General features: G+C 35.0%; 1 protein-coding gene across 3 annotated transcripts in view; it reads right to left on the bottom strand.

The window, feature by feature from the left end:
• Positions 1-2,330: 2,330 nt before the first annotated feature.
• The window catches only part of LOC110102007 (isocitrate dehydrogenase [NAD] regulatory subunit 1, mitochondrial-like), a 45,344-nt gene continuing 24,578 nt past the window's right edge, over positions 2,331-23,096 (bottom strand). Inside the window, exon 4 of one of the 3 annotated variants that reach the window (XM_020830140.2) lies at positions 2,331-2,852. In XM_020830140.2, the coding sequence (XP_020685799.1) occupies positions 2,578-2,852 (275 nt within the window). In that variant the 3' untranslated portion in view covers positions 2,331-2,577. The remainder of the gene's footprint in view (positions 2,853-23,096) is intronic. The other 2 variants (XR_002303765.2, XR_002303766.2) reach the window with 2 other exon arrangements.

Genomic DNA, 23,096 nt, shown 5'->3' with positions numbered 1-23,096 from the left:
TCACAATGCAGAAAGGATTTCTCATCTACTCTTTTCAGATGATGTCTTAATATTTGTCGAAGCTAACTTTCATTATTTGGAGTTTATTAAAAGCATTTTATCAAAGTATTATTCATGGACTGGTCAAAAAGTTAACTTTAGCAAATCCATGACATTTTGTTCCAAGAAGATGTATAGTAGAAAGAAAAGAAATATTTCAAATCAAAGTGGTTTCAGATGTATTCAAGAATTAAATTATCTTGGACTTCATTTTGTGTTAAGAAAGAAAAACTATTTCAGATTTCCAGAATCTAATTAAGCATTGAGTTGATAAACTCAATTCAAGGGGAAGCAAATTTTTATCTCTAACTGGAAGAGTTACTTTAATCAATTCTTCTCTTCTTTATCTGCCATCATATGTTATTACTCATTCCTTAGTTCCTAAAGAAATACTTCATAATCTTGATAAGATTTGCAAAAACTTCTTGTGGCATAAAGATAATGGAAAACAAAGAATGCATTACATTAATTGGAATGAACTATGTCTTCCGAGCAGAAATGGTGGCCTTGGTTTTCATCCAGCTTCTATTTGGGAAGGACCTCTAAGAGCAAAGCTTGCTTTGAAGTTTATTCAAAAACTTGATTCCCTTCTAAGCAGAACAATTAAATCCAAATATGGGAGCAATATTTGGACTTCATTTCGAAAGGGTAATTCGGCTACTTGTAAGATACTTTTAGATGGAGCAAATCATTTGAAGCTCATAGTAAGATGGAGAATTGGAAAAGGAAATTGCTTCAGCATTTTAAATGATATTTGGATTGGAGATAAACCGATTTGTAAATGGCCAACATTTGTTAATATTAACGTCTTTGAAGAATTTCTATTGCAAGTTATTATCAGAAAATAGAAATTGGAATTCAACTACTTTATATGAATCGTTTGGAGAATATTTGATTGATATTATCAACAAAATTCAGTTCTGTTCTAACCAATTTGAAGATGAAATTTAGTTAATTCACCAATTTTTAGTAAAATCAATTTCTGCATTAGCCTTTTGAGGAAATATACAAGTTGTTTGCTACAAATGATATCAAATGGCTGAAGAAGTTAAATATGCATCTCATAATTTTCTTCTTTTGGTGGAGGCTTAAAAAAGTTGCTCTTCCAACGAATACTTGGCTCAAGCATAGGAGATTACTAGATTCATATCTATGTCCAAGAGGATGTCTTTTGGAAGAAAATATTCATCACAGTTCGGTTTCTTGTAAAAAATTAAAAGAAAACTTCTTTGTTTTAAATAATTGGGTAGTTCCAATCCCAATCTTTCAATCTGTTTTAGGTTTGTGTAAGCAACTTAATTATTTTTCCATCAAAAATAAGGTTTTGGCCAGAATTTATTGTTCTTTGGTTTATTATTGTTGGAAGGATAGAAAAGCTATCAATCATGGTAAACCATCATAATCATCCACATTTTTATCAGTTGAAGTTTTATCTACATCAATCAAGTCATATTTAAATCCTATTTTGGATTATTGGGGTGTTAATTAGTTCAATGAGCTGAATTGCAATTTTTGGCATCCATCTCCTTCAAAATGGATTAAAGTAAATGTAGATGCTTCATTGCTAAGCTCAAATTATGATGGAATTGGAGTTATTCGTTATGACAATGGAAGATTTTTATTTGTTTTGGAAAACAATTATATCATTTGGATGTTGCTCAACTAAAATTCATAGTGATTCTTTCTCTAGAAAAAGTTTTAGAAGACGTATGACAAAATTTGACACCATTTAGATCGAAGGAAATAACATTAATGTTATCAAATTCTTGCACAAATTGTTGAATGCTCATTTCCAGCTTAGTTAATTCTACCTCATTAGATTTTTCCTTTTTATATGATTTTAAGCATATTATATTTCATTATATTTCTAGAGAGGAAAATAACATTACAGAATTTTATGCAACTATCCTTTGAGAGAGAGTTTCTTTTGGGACTTTTTTTTATAAATATATTCCTTCCTCTTTTATCTCTTTAATAAAGGAAGATTTTGATAGAATAACTATCATTGAGTTTGTCTTTTTTTCTTTATTAATAAAATTGCTATTTGCATTGTTTTCAAACAAAAAAAAAAGAATATTTCGCACATTATATAGGAAATCTACAGTGAAATTTTTCTTTTTTTAATTTCAACTAAAATCATCATGAATTATTAAAAAGATACGTAGCATTTACATAGATAAAACACATAATTACTTTTATAAAACTTAGCGTTACAGGAGGAAATGGCAATCAACAGCAAGTTAACTAGCAAACGCAACTCATATTCCCCAGCTGAATAGCAGGTGAAAATCTATCGGTTGATTTCCCAAACTAAATAAATCATGCTCATTTATCCTGAGAAATTACAACCCAAATACATTGAGATCCACAATTCAATTATTGTTAAAAAATGGACCAGAAAAAAAAAACGTTTATGTTCAGGAAGTGGATCCTTTCATTGGCATACATTAGACTAATTTAAATGGAGTAACATAAAAAGTGAGAATATTAAGTCTTAAAAAAAAATTAAAAAACATGTACAAATAGGATTGTAATGGATCAATCCAGTCGTGATATTACTGCATCAACAACTTCCTGGGTGGTGCTAGTACCACCGAGATCTTTAGTTCTGTATTTACCTTCTTCGATCACTCGTTTAACAGCAGTTTCAAGTCGATCCGCAAACGAAGGGAACTGGAGATGTCTCAGCATCATCGCAGATGAGAGAAGAAGAGCAACAGGATTTGCCTTCTTCTGTTCCACCAATTTCGCATTACCAACATTGCCAGCCGATGCGCCTTGCTCGAAAACTGCATGATCTTGACCAACATTACCTGAAACAAAATGATGGTATCATGTCAAAAGAGCGTCACATTTGCTGTTTTATGGAAAGAGAACATTGGATGACCAAATAACATGTAATACAGACTGAAGTGGAAGAGACATTTTACTGACGTATGACATATTGGCTTTGTAAGCTAATATTGCCATATATAGGTGCTGGAAGTTCTTTTTATCACGTGGATGAGATCAATTTGATGACATGTGAAGTGACTTTAAGATATATATATATATATATATATATATATATTGAGACTTTAAGATATATATATATATATATAGTTTCTCGTATTGAGTAGATAACAAGACCTGCCTGAGTGAAAAAAATGAATAAAAAAATTATGTTATTAGTTGTTTCAAAAGGAATTCTAATCATCAAAAAATTACCTCTGAACATTAAGGCGTTTTTTTTGTCATGTCCTTTTCTTTGTATCATGTTCAGAGGTAATTTTTTGATGATAACATTAAGGCGTTTACTGGATGTAATAAAAGTTTTGTGTCATGACACAAAGAAAAGGACATGACACAAAGAAAAGGACATGACACAAAAATTACCTCTGAACATTAAGGCATTTTTTTTGTTTCAAAAAGAATTCTAATCATCTAGTTATTGAACTTTTATTACATCCAGTGAACGTACGCTCCTCTACGTTCGGTTTTAGACCAAAACAGCGCAATACCGAGTTTTTTCAAAAAACTCGGTACAACTCGGTACTCGGTACTCGGTATTGCGCTTTTTTTGCCTAGAACCGAACGTAGAGGAGCGTACGTTCACTGGATAAAATAAAAATTCCTGAACATGACACAAAGAAAAGGACAATAAAATAAGTTCAATATCCAAATCAAAATTTTGATAAAAACACTGGACATGCCAACAATCAATTGGCTTGCAATCATTTGTTCCAGTGTTTTTGAACTGAAAAACATAATTGTTAAGAAAAATAGAAAGAAATGGCAAACCCACACGGAGAATTGGCTTAAGGATAATTCTTGAAACTTTCATACAGAAGAATAATAGTTTTATTTGTTCCAGTACGATTATGACGTATATCAACCACAACAAAACGCATGCTTGCTAAGTTACATTTAGCATTGTTAAAAAGTCACAGACTTCGCCTGTCCTGAAGCTTTTTTCTTCAATTCTCTTACAAATATTGTGCTGAACTATTCTTCAATTCTCGTCATGTATCAAAGCTTCAGGATTTTTTTTTCTTGGTGTTCTCTTTCTTTACTTCCTAATTTTTTAAACAGAAGTATTTCCAAATTCTATTCTTTTCATGCTCCTTTGACTTCCAATTTCTTATTTTTTCATACTCCCATGAATACATCGATGTCACAAGTTTTCTCACCATATACAATAGCACTATTGCACACAATTCCATTGCTCTAATGCTACCTTGGGACTGAGGGATGCAATCTATATTTAATGACAGAGTTGCAAAATATCCATTAAATACAATAACAACAAAATCAAGCCTTTGTCCCACTACGTGGGGTTGGCTACATGAATCTTTTTTTGGCCATTGTGTCCTGTTAAAAGTCAAATTTTCATTTAAATCTAATAAAGAAAGATCATTTCTAATATTTCTAACCATATCTTTTTAGGTCTACCTCTACCTTTCTTAACATAAGTCAAATATAATACCTCAACTTTCCTAACCGGGTCACCGGAAGGCCTCCGTTTAATGTGACCAAACCATCTAAGGCGACTCTCTCTAATCTTATCTTCCACTGGAGCTACTCCAACCTTATAATGTATATGCTCATTTCGGATCCTATCTCTAAGGGTAAAGCCAGTCATTCACCTAAGCATCCTGTTCTTTGCAACACTTAACTTAGTATTATGCTTCTCTTTTAATGACCAACATTCACCGCCATAGAACATTACAAGTCTCACCACCATCTTATAGAATTTCCCTTAAGTTTGAGAGTGACTTTTCTATCGGACAACAAGCCCGATGCATTCCTCCACTTCAACCATCCAACTTTAATTCTGCTGATGATATGCCCATCTATTTCACCATCACTATGAACAATAGATCCAAGATATCTAAAATGTGTACTCTTAATAATGACTTGATCGAAGTCGCAATCCCCTCACTAAGTCTATTGCTACTAAAATTACACTCCATATATTCAGTTTTAGATCTACTTAAGTGAAAACCTTTAGACTCTAAGGTTGACCTCCATAATTCAAGTTTACCTTCAACTCCCTCTCTAGTCTTATCAACAAGAAGAATATCATCAGCAAAAAACATACACCAAGATACATCCTCTTGCAAATGTATAGTGAGAGCATCCATGACTAAAGCAAAAAGATATGGACTTTAGGCTGATCCTTGATGTAATCCAATCAAAATAGGAAATTACTTGGTCAAATCACCTTGTGTTTGAACACAAGTAATAGCTCCTACATTCAAATCTTTAATGATTTGAATATAAGCGTTATTGACTCCTTTCTTTTCAAGAACTCCCCATAACACTTCTCTTAGAACTTTATCATATGCTTTCTCTAAATCAATAAATATCACAGGTAGATCCTCCTTATTATCTCTATATTTCTCCATCAAAGCTCTCAATAAATATATGGCTTCCATAGTAGACCTACCCAGCATGAATCCAAATTGATTTTGAGAAACATTAGTATGACGCCACAACTTATGCTCCATAACTCGCTCCTATAGTTTTAAATGACACATTAACTTAATTCCTATATAATTCGCACGCCTGCGCATCACCTTTATTCTTAAAAATAAGAATTAACACACTCATTCTCCACTGATCTGAAATATTTTTAGTCTTCAAAACAGTATTAAAAAGTTTAGTAAGCCCAGCATTTCCACATCTCTATTGGAATATCATCAGGTCCAACAACTTTTCCACACTTCATTTTCTTTAAAGCCTCTCTAACTTTGTTTTTACTAATACGCCGATAAAAACAAAATTCTTTATTTTCATTTAGAATGCTAAAGTCACTAAAGTTAATCGTATTATCACATTCTTCATTAAAACGTTTAGCAAAATATCTCATCCACCTTTGTTGAATATCATCTTTTAAAAAAGTACTTTTTGATCTTCTTCCCTAATACACTTCACTTCAATTAAATCCTTACTACTCCTATAACTTTGTTTGGCTAACTTATACATACATCTTTCTCCCTCCTTAGTATCTAACCTATTATAGAAATCATTAAAAGCTAAGCCTTTTGCATTGCAAATCACTATCTTAGATTTCTTACGAGCATCTTTATAAATTTTCCAATTATCAAAATTTTTACATCTAAACCAATTTTTATAACAAATCTTCTTATTTTTTATCTTTTTTTGCACATTTGAATTCAACCACCAACTATTTTTACTATTAGGAGTTTTTCCCTTTGAAACTCTAAGCACATTTTTGCAATAGTCTTAATATCACTAGTCACTTTTTCCCATATAACAATAGCACCTTCATGCACAAACAAAATCTTAATATCTAAAATCTTACTCTCAAAAATACTTTTGTTAATATTCTTTAAATGCCCCATATCTAATCCTAAAAATTGTTTTACTTTATTTTTTATTTTCTATCCTGTGGGCTCCAAAATTCGACCTTGGCCTCCACCCGCTGTACTTTTTCTTCGGGGGAGTTTTAACGGATTAAGTTCTGGGGTAAATTTTGGAAGGCAAATGGGTTTGTAGATAAGACACTACCCAGAGATTTCGCCCTCATTTTGCAAGTACTTTATGATCTGAGTTCTGGTTTCCGATAGGCACAAGCCCCTATAGTTAACTACTCCTCTCGGTCATGAGAGAGAACTTTCGATTAAGGCTAGTCGTCAATCAGATAAGTAGAAAATATGTGCTATCTAGTATATAGTAGCAGCATGGGTATTTAGAAATTTGAAGGTTTTATATTTAAAATTGAAAATTTCACCATCTTGCACTTAAAGCGGATGGTAGGGGAATGGATGACAGACCCGATCAAGATCCCATGATTCTGTCATCCCGGACCATCGTGGTCCCTGGTCTACTTAGTCATAAGAGGTAGTTGACCCAACCTAACAAAAGGATCCTTATCAGCAGTCATGGGTTGCTTCATCCAAAGGTACCTTGTAGACCTGGGGGTAGGTGTTTGTCTAAGGAGACAAATTTGAATCCACCTTAGCTAACAGAGGGCTTTATGTCTTATCGATTATATCTTATTGATTCATATCTCAAGGATTTGATGCCACTAAGGAACATATTGACTCTGGACATAATCGGTATCTGTGGTGTCATTTGGCGGCAAAATCAATCGGTTCAGAGGGCCCCGGGTCATAATCATTTATCCTGCGGTGCCATTTGGCAGCAAAACTGCCGGTCAGAGAATATGTACGACGTCCTTACTGGCAGGAGATTATTTGAGAATGAATCCTAGTAATATTTTTGACCAGGCAATAACTCTATATGGGCTGAAGTAAATTTTAATTTTGTCAACCTCGACAAACTGTTGCAAAGGGTGAATGGATTTTGTTTTAAGTGATTAATGATTGGATTTCAATTTTAAATATCTAGACTTTGAAATGATTTTTGGATTCTTTGGAGCTTTGAATTTCATAGGTATTTGGGTGGCATTTTGAAGATATTTGAAATTAACCCATCCAGTTGAGATCTACATTCAACACAGCCATCATCAGGGTGAAAGGGTTTACTTTCCTTTGTTGATTGAACCCTGTCGACTCTCTCAGTTTGCCGACAAAGGATCAGGTTTCGTAGACTTCATGGCTTTATTGGTGAGTTTTCATTATTGATGGCCAAATATGAATATATAAAATAAATATCCCGGCCGACCTCACGACCGCATATTTATTTAATGGTTCAAGCAGTGTCAACTCCCATCTACCCGCATAGAAGGATCGGGCTCAAACTTGGACTAACCATTTGACCTGCGTAGCATCCCTAGGCGTCACGTGTGAACCAATAACACGCTCGTCAGGGCCCATACGGGCTTTTCGGAGCACTTTATAATTATTTGATGAACCTTGTCAACTCCTATTTGCCTGTTTAGGAGGATCATATTCAAATTTATTGACCCGTGCAGCATCCCTAGACGTCACGCGTGTTCTTACAACACGCTCGCCGGGACCCATGCGGGTGTTTGATTATGTTTACCCCTTTTGTGTACTTGTGTGTACAAATTATGGTATATGCGTTGGGGTACTTTGAAATATTTGTAAACGTCTTCTGTCCGCTTGCATTGATGTTGCAGATACGGTGGAGTGGCATCATATTGGTCATCTACATGTTTTGTACAGATAGACTATCATGCATTGCTTGTAATTTTCTGCAAGTAGATGGTTGTGCACCACTTGTCGCCTTCTACAGATGGCTTGTAATGCACTAACGAATCTCCTGCTCTTATTGGTAAATACTGCCATCTACTACAATTCTTCCATATTTACCCACATATAACATGTCAAATATGTAACGGGCCTCCTTCAATGGCTCGTAGGCTAGTTGTGGTTTTGTCAAACCTTCTGTCACCGCCAACAGGTGTTCGTATCTACAATAATTCTTCTTGCATCTAGTTGCAGGCAATGCATTAGATGTATAACGAGTTTCTTATGGTAGCTCGTAGGGATTTGCATTTGCTGTAGTTCTCTTCTATTTCTGCCTTATAGACAACATGTCGAGTGCATGACATATCTTCTACAATGACTCGTAGGAGCTTGCATTTGTTGTAGTCCTTTGGCATTTGTTGTAGTCCTTTGGCATTTGTTCGTAGATAGTATGTAATATTAATGGTAGGGCTCCAGAAGAAGCTCGTGGGAGCTTATACCTGCTGCACATTAACCGATGGTTGCTTGCATATAACATGTAATGTGTATGACAAGTCGCCTACAACCCTGTAGATAATTGCACTTCGCTACATATTATTTACTCTTGTTAGTAGGGATTTGTATTCATCATCACTCTCTTTCTCTACGTTGATTGCGAGAGTATCCTTACAGACACTGTCTTCTAATCATAATGGCTTGGATGGAATTTATAGCATTCATTAAATGAGGTTCGTATAGGGTTTGTTGAAAACATTAGTATTATCGTCAATAAGATATTTGCATTTTATGGATGAGTTAACTTCAATATCATAGGTCAATCATCATGACTCAAAATCCCCAAGTAATGGTTTTATAATAAAATCAAGTCTTTCACCATTTTCTTGTGGCTTGCTAGTTGAATTCTACTTGCAAATAACTTGCCTTCAAAGTAGGTTCAATGCATATGATAAGTTTGATATCATCCTTCATTTTCACTCCAATTGAAGTAGTCACTTCTTAGCCTTCATTAGAGATTATTCAAATCCATTCCTTCATTGATTGTTCATCCAGTTCAAGCAGAGTTCATGCTCTAAACTTCTTATCCAATTTATAAATTTAAGCCATTGTCATTTGATTTAAAGTCCTTATTATTTGATTCAAATTTTTATTGATCATTCAAGTTCAAATTAAGTCCAAGTCCAAATTGTTTGAGTTCGAGTATAATTCAGGCTCTTGATGAACCTCTTCCATTCGTTCAGGTCCCCTGCGGTTCAAGTCTTTGCATGAATTCAAATGTTTAAGTTCCACTCAATGTTGTTCAACTCAAATTCAATGTGCAAGTCCAAATTTTGCAAGTTCGATTGAGTTCAAGTTCATGTAGTCTTGTTGAGTTCAAGCTATTCAAATCAAGTTCAATAAAAGTCCTTTATAATTGTCCAAGTCTCCTATAAGTGTTCATTCAAGCTTAACTTTAATGTTTGGAAGTTTGACTGATTTTCAATTTGAATGAAAGTCCTTTGTTTTTGCTCAAATTAGAGTTCAAGTCCAAAATTCTCTGTTATTCATTGTCACTTGTTTAGATTCAAATTCATTTAAGTTTGTGTTCATTTAGATCCATTTAATTCAAGTCTGAGCTCAAAAGTCCCCTATAATTTCTCTAAGTCCTTATGCGTTTCAAACAAAATTTCAACAGCCTCCCAACGTCTCCCCCGTTTAAAGGAAACTACAGGAGTATGTGCCTTCTCACCACACGCAATGAAGGCGTGTATGGTAGGTGTCCATAGACACCGCGGCCATGGTCTTCATTCCCACCACGCGCAATAAATGCTTGTATGGGATCTTTGAATGTACCTGTTTTAAAACACAGTTGGCTCCCCCCCCCCACGAGAGGATACTTATAAGTAACCCCATCTCGCCGTAGGTGTCGCACTGAGTTCGCATCCCACCACGTGCAATAAAGGCATGTATAGGCGGTTTTCCGGTACGCCGCGAACATCAAAATGGAGCTTAAGGTGATTACTCGCCTCCTCGTAGGCGTGGCACCGGTGTCCCATCCCACCACGCAAAATAAAGACGTGCATGGGCGATTTTTCGATGTGTCGCGAACTCCGAAAACGGGCTCTCGAGGTTTTGATTTTGGAACTTATATACCATCGTAGGGATCAGATATGACGATGACGTGTTGGCATGTGGATCGAGCTTTTTTTACTATCTTTTTTTTTTAACTTTCTTTCTCCTCTCTTTTTTTGCATTTTTTTGAATTTTTTGCATTATATATATATATATATATATATACACACATACACATACACTAATAATAGCTATTATTACAATAGTTATGATAATACTAACTAATAACTAATTAAAACAAAATAAAAAGGTATTCCTAGAGGTAAGGTGAGGGTGTTGGGTTGGAGAAGTTCAGAATAGTGAAGGAGGTCTGTGACTTACAAGAGGGAATTGAGTGGTTTGGCTTCGGCTAGGGTAGGAGGTGGAATTCAGCCTCAAAGGGTCGGTCAGCTAGGCAGAGGCGACGGGTTCAATGAATGGGGCGTCGGTCAATCTGCATAGAGAGGGAAGGCTTCGAAAGAGGGGAAATCGACGTCGGCTTCTGTTGGGTCTTGCAGCAATATGTCTAAGGGTGGATAGAGGGAAGAGCTGCTAGTGTAAGGTATGCGGCTTGTAGAAAGGGGTCGGTCTGGCAATCTACAGGTTCGGTGGCTTTGAGGCTAATCGGCCGGAGGAAGAGGAGTGCGTTTGGTTCGACTTTGAATAAGGCAAATCAAGAGGAATCGGACAAGAGTGACCTAGTATCGGATCAGCAAAAGGGAAGGCAAGTTCGCCTGAAGGATTTGGGTAGGATTGGGGCTTTAGTCGTGGTTTGAGTAGAAGCAGGTGAATGATCTCGTGGAGTTCGGCTTTTGGCTTAGGGAACACTACGTGTGAGCAGCGAAAAGAAGGGTCTCGGTCGGAGCTTGTGCGTGGAGAAAGAGAAAGAGGGGATTTCCATTTCGTTTTAAAGACACGATCTGGGATGCGATCGAGGCTGTATACGAGTTTTACGGAGGATTTTGCGGAGAAGCGATTGTTTCGGCGTCGATTCAGCTCCCTCCCTCCCTCCCTCCCTCTCTCTCTCTCTCTCTCTCTCTCTCTCTATCTATCTATCTATCTTTGTTCCTTACACAGAGGTCAACATGCCCTTTTATCTTAAAGTCCAAAACTAATAATCGATATTGTGTACATAAATTTTCACTCGAATAACTTTACAATTGTTGCAATTAATTTTCTTATAAGAGAATAATCAATCTGTGTATTACTATATTCAGTTTTATAAGTGATAAGATGCTCATCTCTTTTCTTAAATAAGGTATTAGTTATTAAAAAATCATAAGCTAAAAAAAAAATCTAATATGTTCTAACCACCATCATTTTTTGTTTCAAATCCATTGCCACCATAAATGCCTTTAAAATCATCTACCTCTCTACCAACATGTCCATTTAAATCTCCTCCAATAAAAAACTCTTCCCTCCAGATATATCTTTTGTATTAATTCTTCTAAGTCGTTTTAAAATTTTAATTTTGAACTCATATCGAAACCTACTTGAGGAACATAAGCACTTATAATATTAATAATCTTAGCATCAACAACAATCTTTAAAACTATAATTTTATCTCCAATTCTATTAATTTTTATAACATTATCATTCAAACGTTTTTCTATAATCACACCTACATCATTTTTAGTATGACTCCTACCCGAATACCATAGTTTATATCCTAAACTATCAATCTCCTTAACCTGCTCTCCAACTCATTTAGTTTCATGAATGCACAGAATATTTATCTTTCTAAGAATCATAATTATATTAATTCCATTAGTTTTCCTATAAGGGAGCCTATATTCGAAGTTCATATCCTAATTTTAGTTTCATGGACTACCTTCTTTGCCTCAATGTTTAAAATTGCGTATTCGGGTATTAAGGCGTTTTTCATTCGTGAGGTGAGGCGTAAGCCTCAAAATGAAAAGATTGCGTAAACATAAAATGATAAATTTTTTATATACTAATGAGTGAATAATATAAAACATAAAAAAAGCATAAGATATGAAGTGAAATCAAAATATCCCATTAATAAGACAACATGAAATATAATTCAACTCAAAATTCTATCTTTCCCAAACCCCATTATTCTTTTCATTAACATATAATTCAAATTTCCAAAAATAAATAGCAATGACATATCACATAAGAACTCATAAGTCATCAGCACTGTCATCACTAAGGGGTTCTTCATTTGAATCATTATTATGATGAACTGCTCTCTGCCCTACCTCCTCTCTTATAGAGTCCAATGTTGGGCATTTACTTCAAAATTTATATAAGTTTTAATATATATAGCGTGAGGCGTAAGCCTCATGCCAGTGAGGCGAGGCGAGCCTCAACCAAGTTGAGGCGCAAGCCTCATAAAAAAAACTCAAGGCGTAAGCATCGAGGCGTTTTTTACTAGAATTGCGCAAAGGCGGGCCTCAAGGCAAGCCTCATATTGCACAATTTTAAACCATGCTTTGCCTACATCTGCCCTTGATGTGGGATCCCTTACCTACTTAACACTGAATCTAGGCGCCCCGATGCAATGGTCCTTGCACACTTGTCGTTGTATTCAGGCCATGAAATGTGTCGCTTCTAGGGGACGTCATAGTATTAACACAATTTTTTAAAGGATTCATGTCATGATTATTCAACAAGTTTTACGCTGGTTGTCGACTACCTAACGCAACCTTCCACTTTTCTCATCCAGGACTTAAGACCTAGCACCATTCAATATATCGATTAAATGAAAATAACAATAAAAAATGGTCAAAGTTGGTTCGCATGCCTTTTAAGGGAAGAGAAACATAGGGTCAATTACTTGGCACCATACCTAAGCAAGGAGATCCTATCCTATTAAGAATTGTTGATCATTGATCCAAAGCTAATTTTTTCTTAAACTTTAAATTTAGTAAGTAGAAAATTCTTCAAATCCCCTAAATAAGTAAACCCTACTAAGTATTAACCCTAAAAAAAAAAACTGATCCAAAAATCTAGTGCCTCACTCCTCCCTCACATGCCAGCCCTTGCACCTCCCCCTCATCATTGGAGGATCTCTCTCCCTCTCTTCATTGGATATTTGATAGCTTTTCTTACGGTTTACTCTAAGTGAGGCGAGGCTTAAGCCTCAAAATGGTAAAAAAAAAAAGCTAATGTAGAAGTATAAATAATGATAAAAATGACAAAATATTAAGTCAATTATGAACTTGAATGAATATCATTAATGTTTATATTTGAAAAGGAAAATCTTTTCATAATATGTAATTTATATTAATTAGGATAATTATATTAATATTTAATTAATAATTGTATTACTAATTAGCCAATTAAGTTAAATTAGATAATTAATTTATGCACTAATTATACTATTAATTATTTAATTAATTTGATTAATTATTAATATTTTAAATCATATTAACTAAGTTAATCAATAATAACTTAGCCGCATCTAGGGTTTGCCTTTCATCTTCTCTTTTCGTCCTTGTTGTTCGGCTTCATTGCTTCACAGGATGTGTAGAGATTGCACGCATCGCTTCTTTGGCTCCTTCGTGGTTGTTCGACTTCGCTCCTTCGACGACTTTCCCTTCCTGTCGGAACGTAAGTTACGACATTTTGATCGAAAGAAACAACAGGAGCTTGCTAGCTGTGAAGGTAACTTTCTCCCTTTTGAGGCGTTGCCTCGATGCGCCTCGACGCCTCATGCCTTGAGGCGTGCGCCTCTGTGGAAAAAGGCGTAAGCCTACTTAAGTCTCAGTTCGCCCAACCTCTGCCTCGATTCGAGGCGCGCCTCGAGGCGTCCGCCTCGAACGCCTTTTTAATCCATGTGAAATACTTGAGAGTTGTTTGGATAAATGTAAAAGAAATACAATTAATTACTTTTTTCTTTGGTTTGGATTGAAGTAAAATAAATATAGTGTGAAGTATGACCAGTAGAGGTAGTAAGAAGTTGTGGTGGCTGTCGGTGACGGGGAGAGGTGGCCGGCTATATGACGGGCGGCGATGGTTGCAAGCGGCCAATTGTCTTCTGTTAATGATAATGGTGGGTGGCGGTGGGTGATGGGCAACTGCAACCGGCTGTGGCGGCGATCAAAGACGGATGTCAGCCCTGGTGGTGGTTGACGGTGGCTGATTTTGATAGTGACAGGCCAACAACGGGGGGTGGGAGGCGGGGGGCGGGGGGCAATGAAGCTTCAGTGTATTTGGAAATCGTCAGATTTTAGGAATTCCAAATACATACAAAATGAACTAGATGATAAATTTCAAATACACTAAAATTTTACACTACATTTGGAATACTTTACACCTTTTTACTTCAAACTAAATAGCCCCTAAGCCTTAATCCTCACATTCATCCAATTCATTGCATGATCAGGTTTTCACAACTTTGATCAAAGATGAACAATACAAATATTATATGGTGTGCATATTGCAAAAAGCCACTGCATATAAAGAAATGATGTTGGAAACTTTGTTGCAAACCACAAAAAATAAAGACTAGGCAGCACAATAAGGACAAGAAAAAAAAGACATGCATATAGAACACATACAAGAAGTAACATCAAAGAATCTCCTCTTGAGTTCTGAAAAACTTCTAGGCATTATAAGAAAAAATACCTACAACAGGTACATCTACCGCAGTTTTCTCATATAACATTCTATTTTCATACCTGTAAGCTCTCAAAGATACTTGATACTAGTTCATGGATCATTGACTCAAAAGCATAAAACCATATGACCAACTCTTAAAAAGTTATTTCACATTATCCAAGCAACAATTAAAAAAAATATCATCAATGGATCATTGACAAATATGGCCTACCAATGAGATATTCTTATTAACAAATTCTTAACACTCCAAAATATCCTCCGTATGCAAAAACTATTGACCATTTTTTATCCATTTAAAAGCTTACTAAAGATTCTAAGTAAAGTGTTAGGTTGTGCCTATGATATTGTGTATTTCAAATACATGGCAAGAGGAGGACAATTAGACTTGCTAAAGAAAAATATTATATTTACCACCTTGAGGAATCCAACGATTAAAAATGATCCAAGAACTTTAAGTTTCAATTCTTTCAAAAACCCTAAGATCTGATAAAGGTAAGATTTAGCTAAACACCTATGCCATGATCACCCATTATTTCTTGTTAAAAAACTTTCTTTCCTTCATTATTGAAAGAAATCAATATTAAAGAAATGGTGATGCTTGTGAGCTGAAAAAACACAAACATATCAATTTTCTGTTAAATAAGACAATAACTCTTATTTCTTTCTCTCATTTATAGTAACATATGGGGACAATCATCTACCTCTAACATTTTTGAAACTCGGTGATTGATAACTTTTATAGATGGTTGTACTCAATTGTTGGGAATATTTCTACCAAAAGCCAAAAGGTTTTTGAACAACATCTTTCTCATCTTTCATAATCTGATCAAAAATGAATTTGAAATTTAATTTAAAATTTTAGATTTGAAAATCTCAAAAACTACTTTAATCATTATCTCTCCTCATACTTTACCCAAAAAAATAAAAAATACATTTGCCATGTTGTATGTACACAACCTAACGAAACAAGTGGTTAAAATAATAACTACCTATTTGCTACCATAAGGACTCTCCTTTTTCAAAAAAAAATTCTAAAGGGAAGTTGTTTCTAGAGCTACTCAAACATATAAATTGATTATCTGTAAGGATTATTGGGTACAGGAGACTTGCACAAGTCCTAACCAAAGTTTTTCCTGACTTCAACATCTCAAAAAATATTATTCCATAAAATATCCCCAAAACAAAGGAAAACTTGATCTATATGCAATTAAATGCATCTTCATTGACTATATTCTCCCAAATAAAAAGGATATAAATGCTAGTATCCCTCCATTAGAAACATTTATGTATTTGTTGATGCACTTTCAATAAAGAATATTACTTTATTACTAGTTGCCTTCCCCAAAATAAATCATTCTAACATAATAAAGACAGATTTCTTCCTCCAAGATTGCCCTTCCTTGCCACTCATCCAACAAACAACAATGTTCTAGAATCAGATACTTATACCCAAACCAAATCTATACCTGAAACAACTTCTACTAAGCCACTAGAGATTTACGCAAGAAGAGAGGCAACAATCCCTTGATCCATGAAAGTTCAATCAACCAAATTACTCCCTGTAACTGAATTCACCGAGGAAACAATTGAACATGCAATTGAAAAGTCTTAGCAACAAAGATACAAGAACTTTCATTAAACATCCTCAATATTTGTTCTATCATGCAAAACTATTTGTCATAATCATCAAACCTTCCTTATAAACATTCATATTATTTCTATCCCTAAGATAGTCTTTATGAAATTAAATAACAAGAATCAGAAACAAGCTATCAGAAGGAGAAATGAAAACACTTTAAGAAAACAAGATATGAGATTTGGGTAATTACGTAAAGGAAAAAAAATTAGTGGTATGTAGATAAATCTTTACTATAACAAACAAATCAAATAAATCACTACAACGGTATAAATCATTCTTGTAAATGACAAATAACATGCTATAGCACAAAGGTCTTGTTAAGACATAGTAACTAGAACACAATATAGATCATACTATTTTAAGCATAGTGTAAAATATTAAAAAATTATGAATAAATATAAAATTAAATATGTATGAACATTTATAATATAAAAGATAGCCAACTATAATGATAATGAAAACAAACAAATTTATATTGTCAATGTTGTGAGACAATTCATATATAATCATAAAGAATCACGTCATAGAATAGTATATAGAATTCTACAATATCTAAAGGGTTAGCATACAAGCTAAATTTATATCTATGGCACTATAGATCTATGAATCGCTAGGGATAAAAGTTATCATGGAATATTTGAAGGCTGAATGGACATGTCATAGCAAGTCAACGATTGATATTACTCATAATACCTTCCAAATTATAGCACAAAGCATATTGAAAGTTAATTGATATTTTATAAAGGAGAAGTTAGGAAGTGGTATTATATATAGTACATTCGCAACCAAATGTGAATAACATACGAACATTCGTAGCAAAGAATTATCAGAGTAGTCTTTCCAAAATTATCAGCCCAGTTTGAAATAGATAACATTCATTCATTAAACTAAAGAAGAGTGAAATATGTCCCATACTTCTAGCATTCCTGGACCCACAGCGGCCTCTACCTTACTACCACCTCATGGATTTGTGGGAACCTTGTTGCCACCTCATCAATTCATATAAGAAACATCTATAGGTTGTCTTATTGTAATTAATTATGTGGTTATTTTTCTGTTCCATATTTTTTCATAGAATAAAAGCTCAAAATAGACCCTTAATAATTGATAAATGTCCAATTTAATCCGAGAATTTTGCATAGCCACATTTTAGTCCCTTGACTATTAGAATTAAACTAATTTAATCCCAGAGCTTGAAATAAGAGTTAAAGTTAACTTTGGAGAAAAATTCTAAAATACCCTTCATATTTAACTTTAGAGTTAACTTTAACTCTTGTTTTAGAGTTTGGAACTAAATTGACTCAATTTATAATAGTCGAGATACTCAAATGGGGCAATGCAAAACTTTGTGACCAAATTAGACATTTATTAATAGTCTGATGTAGACAAAGGGTGGGTCAAATCAAACCCAAAAAAAATTGGTTTTGACTTCCCTTGAGTTTGCTAGCTCATTAATTTTTAAACAAAGAGTTAGCATATTATGAGCTATGTTTTTAGTTCACTTATTAATTTATTAGTAGCTCATTAATTTTTGTCTCATCTCCTTCCCCTTGTCTATTCTTTTCCCGTGGATGGCTCTTGGTTTTCCGTGCTTGGGCTCCTTGGTTTTCCCGGTTGGCTGCTGGTTTTCCCTGCTGGGTGGCCTTCCCCATGCCTTGGTGCTTCGGTTCCTGCAGGCCTACTAGGTTCTTGCGGCTGCCTCTTCGGGTTCCGCCTGGGCTGTTTTCCCGTGGCTGATGGTGGGGCTTTTCCGCGGCTTGTGGTGCTTTGTTTCCTGTGCAGTTTTGGGAAATGTTGAAGTGGTTGTTGGCTTTTCATTTCCCTAAATCTATTTAGCTTTTTAATTAATGTTTTATGGCTGTTTGTATTCCCCTCTCATGCCTATAAATAGTAGATGTATTGGGTTGTTTTAAAAAAGTGAAAAAATGTGATTTTTTGAAAGAAACCTGAGGGTTTTTGGAAAAGCTTGCGAGTTTTGTCCACTTCTTCTTCTATCTCTTGGGGAGACTTGCGAGTTCTTTCCACCCTTCTTCTCGGCTTCTAACCTCTTTCGTCTCTACGCAAGTTTCATTCCATCTGTATCTTTCTTCTCAACATTTGGCAAGCAGTTTTAGGAAAGTTATTGTCTTTATTGTCATTTTGTGATAAAAAATTTGGGGCCCTCTCCGAAATTTTTTATTGCATTAATTTGGTATCAGAGCAAGTTAGGAAGTCCTAGGTTTATAAGTCGTGTGTCTTGATGTCATGTTAGTTATCATGTAAGTTTGGTTTTGAGTCATGTTGTCATTTGAGTCTTGGTGTCAAGTGAGCAATCTCAAGCCTTGGTGTCTCTTGATGCAACGCCTTCAGCACAAAGCTAACTCATCGGGAGACGAGTTCTCAAGAAGGGGAGTCTGATGTAGACAAGGAGGGGGGGGGGGGTCAAATCAAACCCAAAAAAATTTGATTTTGACTTTCCTTGAGCTTGCTAGCTCATTAATTTTTGAGCTAAGACTTAGCTCATTATGAGCTATGTTTTTAGTTCACTTATTAATTTATTAGAAGCTCATTAATTTTTGTCTCTTCTACTTCCCCTTGTCTATTTGTTTCCCATGGACGGCTCTTGGTTTTCCGTGCTTGGGCTCCTTGGTTTCCCTGGTTGGCTGCTGGTTTTTCGTGCTGGGTGGCCTTTCCCGTTCCTTGGTGGCGTTTCCCGTGCCTTGGTGCTTTGATTACGTGCGGGCCTCCTGGGTTCTTGCGGCTGCCTCTTCAGGTTCCGCCTGGGCTGTTTTCCCATGGCTGATGGGGGGGCTTTTCTGCGGCTTGTGGTGCTTTGATTCCTGTGCAGTTTTGGGAAATGTTGAAGTGGTTGTTGGCTTTTCATTTCCCTAAATCTATTTAGCTTTTTAATTAATGTTTTATGGCTATTTGTATTCCCCTCTCATGCCTATAAACAGTAGATGTATTGGGTTGTTTTAAAAAAGTGAAAAAAATGTGATTTTTGGAAAGAAACATGAGAATTTTTGGAAAAGCTTGCGAGTTTTGTCCACTTATTCTTCTTTTATCTCTTGGGGAGACTTGCGAGTTCTTTCCACCCTTCTTCTTGGCTTCTAACCTCTTTCGTCTCTCCGCAAGTGCCATTCTGTCTATATCTTTCTTCTCAACATTTGGCAAGCAGTTTTAGGAAAGTTATTGTCTTTCTTGTCATTTTGTGATCAAAAATTTGGAGCCCTCTCCCAAATTTTTGATTGCATTAATTTGGTATCAGAGCAAGTTAGGAAGTCCTAGGTTTATAAGTCGTGTGTCTTGATGTCATATTAGTTATCATGTAAGTTTTGTTTTGAGTCATATTGTCATTTGAGTCTTGGTGTCAAGTGAGCAATCTCACGCCTTGGTGTCTCTTGATGCAACACCTTCAGAACAAAGCTAACTCATTGGGAGACGAGTTCTCAAGAAGGGGAGTCTGATGTAGACAAAGGGGGGGTCAAATCAAACCCAAAAAAATTTGATTTTGAATTTCCTTGAGCTTGCTAGCTCATTAATTTTTGAACTAAGAGTTAGCTCATTATGAGCTATGTTTTTAGTTCACTTATTAATTTATTAGTAGCTCATTAATTTTTGTCTCTTCTCCTTCCCCTTGTCTATTTGTTTCTCGTGGATGGCTCTTGGTTTTCCGTGCTTGGGCTCCTTTTTTTCCCTGGTTGGCTACTGGTTTTTCGTGTTGGGTGGCCTTTCCCGTGCCTTGGTGGCGTTTCCCGTGCCTTGGTGCTTCGATTCCGTGCGGGCCTCCTGGGTTCTTGCGGCTGCCTCTTCGGGTTCCGCCTGGGCTGTTTTCCTGTGGCTGATGGGGGGGCTTTTCCGTGGCTTGTGATGCTTTGTTTCCTGTGCAGTTTTGGGAAATGTTGAAGTGGCTGTTGGCTTTTCATTTCCCTAAATCTATTTAGCTTTTTAATTAATGTTTTATGGATGTTTGTATTCCCCTCTCATGTTTATAAATAGTTGATGTATTGAGCTGTTTTAAAAAAGTGAAAAAAAATGTGATTTTTGGAAAGAAACCTGAGGGTTTTTGGAAAAGCTTGCGAGTTTTGTCCACTTCTTCTTCTATCTCTTGGGAAGACTTGCGAGTTCTTTCCACCCTTCTTCTCGGCTTCTAACCTCTTTCGTCTCTCCGCAAGTGCCATTCCATCTGTATCTTTCTTCTCAACATTTGGCAAGCAGTTTTAGGAAAGTTATTGTCTTTTTGTGATAAAAATTTTGGGGCCCTCTCCCACATTTTTTATTGCATTATAGTCGGAGGACTATTTTGAGCTTTTACTCTTTTTTCATATAACATATAAAAAGCTTTTCCAGAATTATTTAAATTCTACAAAAATAATGGAATGAACCTCCAACTATTCCCCAAATCATACAAAAATTAGACATTTATTAATAATCGGACTATTTTGAGCTTTTACTCTTTTTTCATATTATTTAAGTTCTACAAAAAATTAGACATTTATTAATAGACATTTATTAATAGTCGGACTATTTTGAACTTTTATTCTTTTTTTATATTTCATATAAAAAGCTTTCCTAGAATTATTTAAATTCTACAAAAATAATGGAATGAACCTCCAACTATTCCCCAATTTTTGCCCTGTATTATTCATAGGATGCATGCTATCAAAAAGAATTTCTATCCAAGTTTTTATTCGTATCAAAGATGCTTACAAACATGAAGATACAACATAATGGTCAATGTTATGGCATAAAAACTTGCTAAGGATGTCCTCAGCATCATGGTTTAAAATTGCGCAATATGAGGCCCACCTTTGCGCAATTCCAGTAAAAAACGCCTCGATGTTTACGCCTTGAGTTTTTGTTATGAGGCTTGCGCCTCAACTTGGTTGAGGCCTGCCTTAAGGCCCACCTCGCCTCACTAGCATGAGGCTTACGCCTCACGCTATATATATTAAAACTTATATAAATCTTGAAGTAAATGCCCGACATTGGACTATAGGAGACGAGGAAGGGGAGAGAGTAGTTCATCATAATGATGATTCAAATGAAGAATCCCTTAGTGATGACAGTGCTGATGATTTATGAGTTCTTATGTGATATGTCATTGCTATTTATTTTTAGAAATTGGGATTATATGTTAATGAAAAGAATACTAGGATTTGGGAAAGATAGAACTTTGAGTTGAACTATATTTCATGTTGTCTTATTATTGAGATATTTTGATTTCACTTCATATCTTATGCTTTTTTATGTTTTATATTATTCACTCATTAGTATTTAAAAAATTTATCATTTTATATTTACGCAATCTTTTGATTTTGAGCCTTACGCCTCAAAACGCCTTGAGTCTTACGCCTCGCCTCACGAATGAAAAACGCCTCAATACCCGAATACACAATTTTAAACATTGCTCAGCATGCATTGGAGTTTAGAGAGACAAATAAAGATAACCAACTTTAGCAAAATAATATAAAAATCAAATTAGCCATGCTCAGTAAAAAAGTAGTTATGCTAATTGCTGATGAGATGTTGGATGGTGGGGCCTAGATTTCTAATGTGATCAATTGATGGATGGGAGGAACTCTTCTCATATGATTGAAAGAGTTAAGATTAATTTTTATAGAGTTACTTTGAAGGTAGGTGAAATTTGGAGGTAGGTCACAAACTCTATATTCTATAAAAAGAATATAAATCCAACTTCTACCAATTGATCATCCCTCTACAGATATCTAAATCCAAGAAACTTGAGCTTAATTTGATAATTTGTCTAGTTCTTTTCTGTTATGTTTGATAAGGATTGGATAGGTTTAAGAGTTCTAAGTGTGCTTTATAATAGATATAGGTTAGTTATGTCTAGAACAGACCAATGTTTAGGAATTAGTTGTAGTTTCCTATAGAACAGATTAACAGATAGAATTCAATAATTCCAATTGAAAATGGTCAATAAAACTCTCTAAATGTGATCTGAAATTTTTGAGATTATTTTTTGCAGTTTTATTTTTTATTTTTATTTATTTTATACGTGACTAAATACACATATGATAAAAACAGTCAATAAACTTGAGAACTAAGGCTGATTTCTTCTCCAAAAATTTGACTAGAACAACCCCAATTAATTTTAGGTTTATTGAAGTATGAGATTTAGCTTAATGATCAGGAGAATTTAGTGAAATTTTATGAATTAAAAACAAATGCATAAAATTAAAAGATACTCACCAAAGTAGGGAATTCAAAAAGATTATCCAACCTCCTTAGAATGGCCAGCAACTAAACCTTTTGGCTTTTGGAATTCACTCCAAAATGTGTAGCACAATAATAATCACTTCATTTCAGTCAAAAGAAGTTCTACTACAATTGAATTATAATGAAGAGACGCACATCTTCATTCAAACTTAAAACAAGAGGAAAAGGGGAGAGAAAGGACGGGTCGGGCCCCTTGCTCTATGCATGAACCACACTTGAAAACTGCCTAAATCACCTCCATGCATGCTCATACTCTAGCATGGTCGGCCCTTCCTACCTTGAGAATGACTTAGATATAATACAATGATTACTAACAAAGCAAAATAGAATAAGATGAAGTCAATATAGCACTTACAATACAAAATACATGAAATTATATAAACATATAAGATCAACTCATA

Source organism: Dendrobium catenatum, unplaced genomic scaffold (genome assembly GCF_001605985.2).
Source record: "Dendrobium catenatum unplaced genomic scaffold, ASM160598v2 fragScaff_scaffold_1148, whole genome shotgun sequence".
Classification (NCBI taxonomy): domain Eukaryota; kingdom Viridiplantae; phylum Streptophyta; class Magnoliopsida; order Asparagales; family Orchidaceae; genus Dendrobium; species Dendrobium catenatum.
Note: the sequence above shows the minus strand (reverse complement) of the source record. Positions and strands in the feature narration are given on the sequence as shown.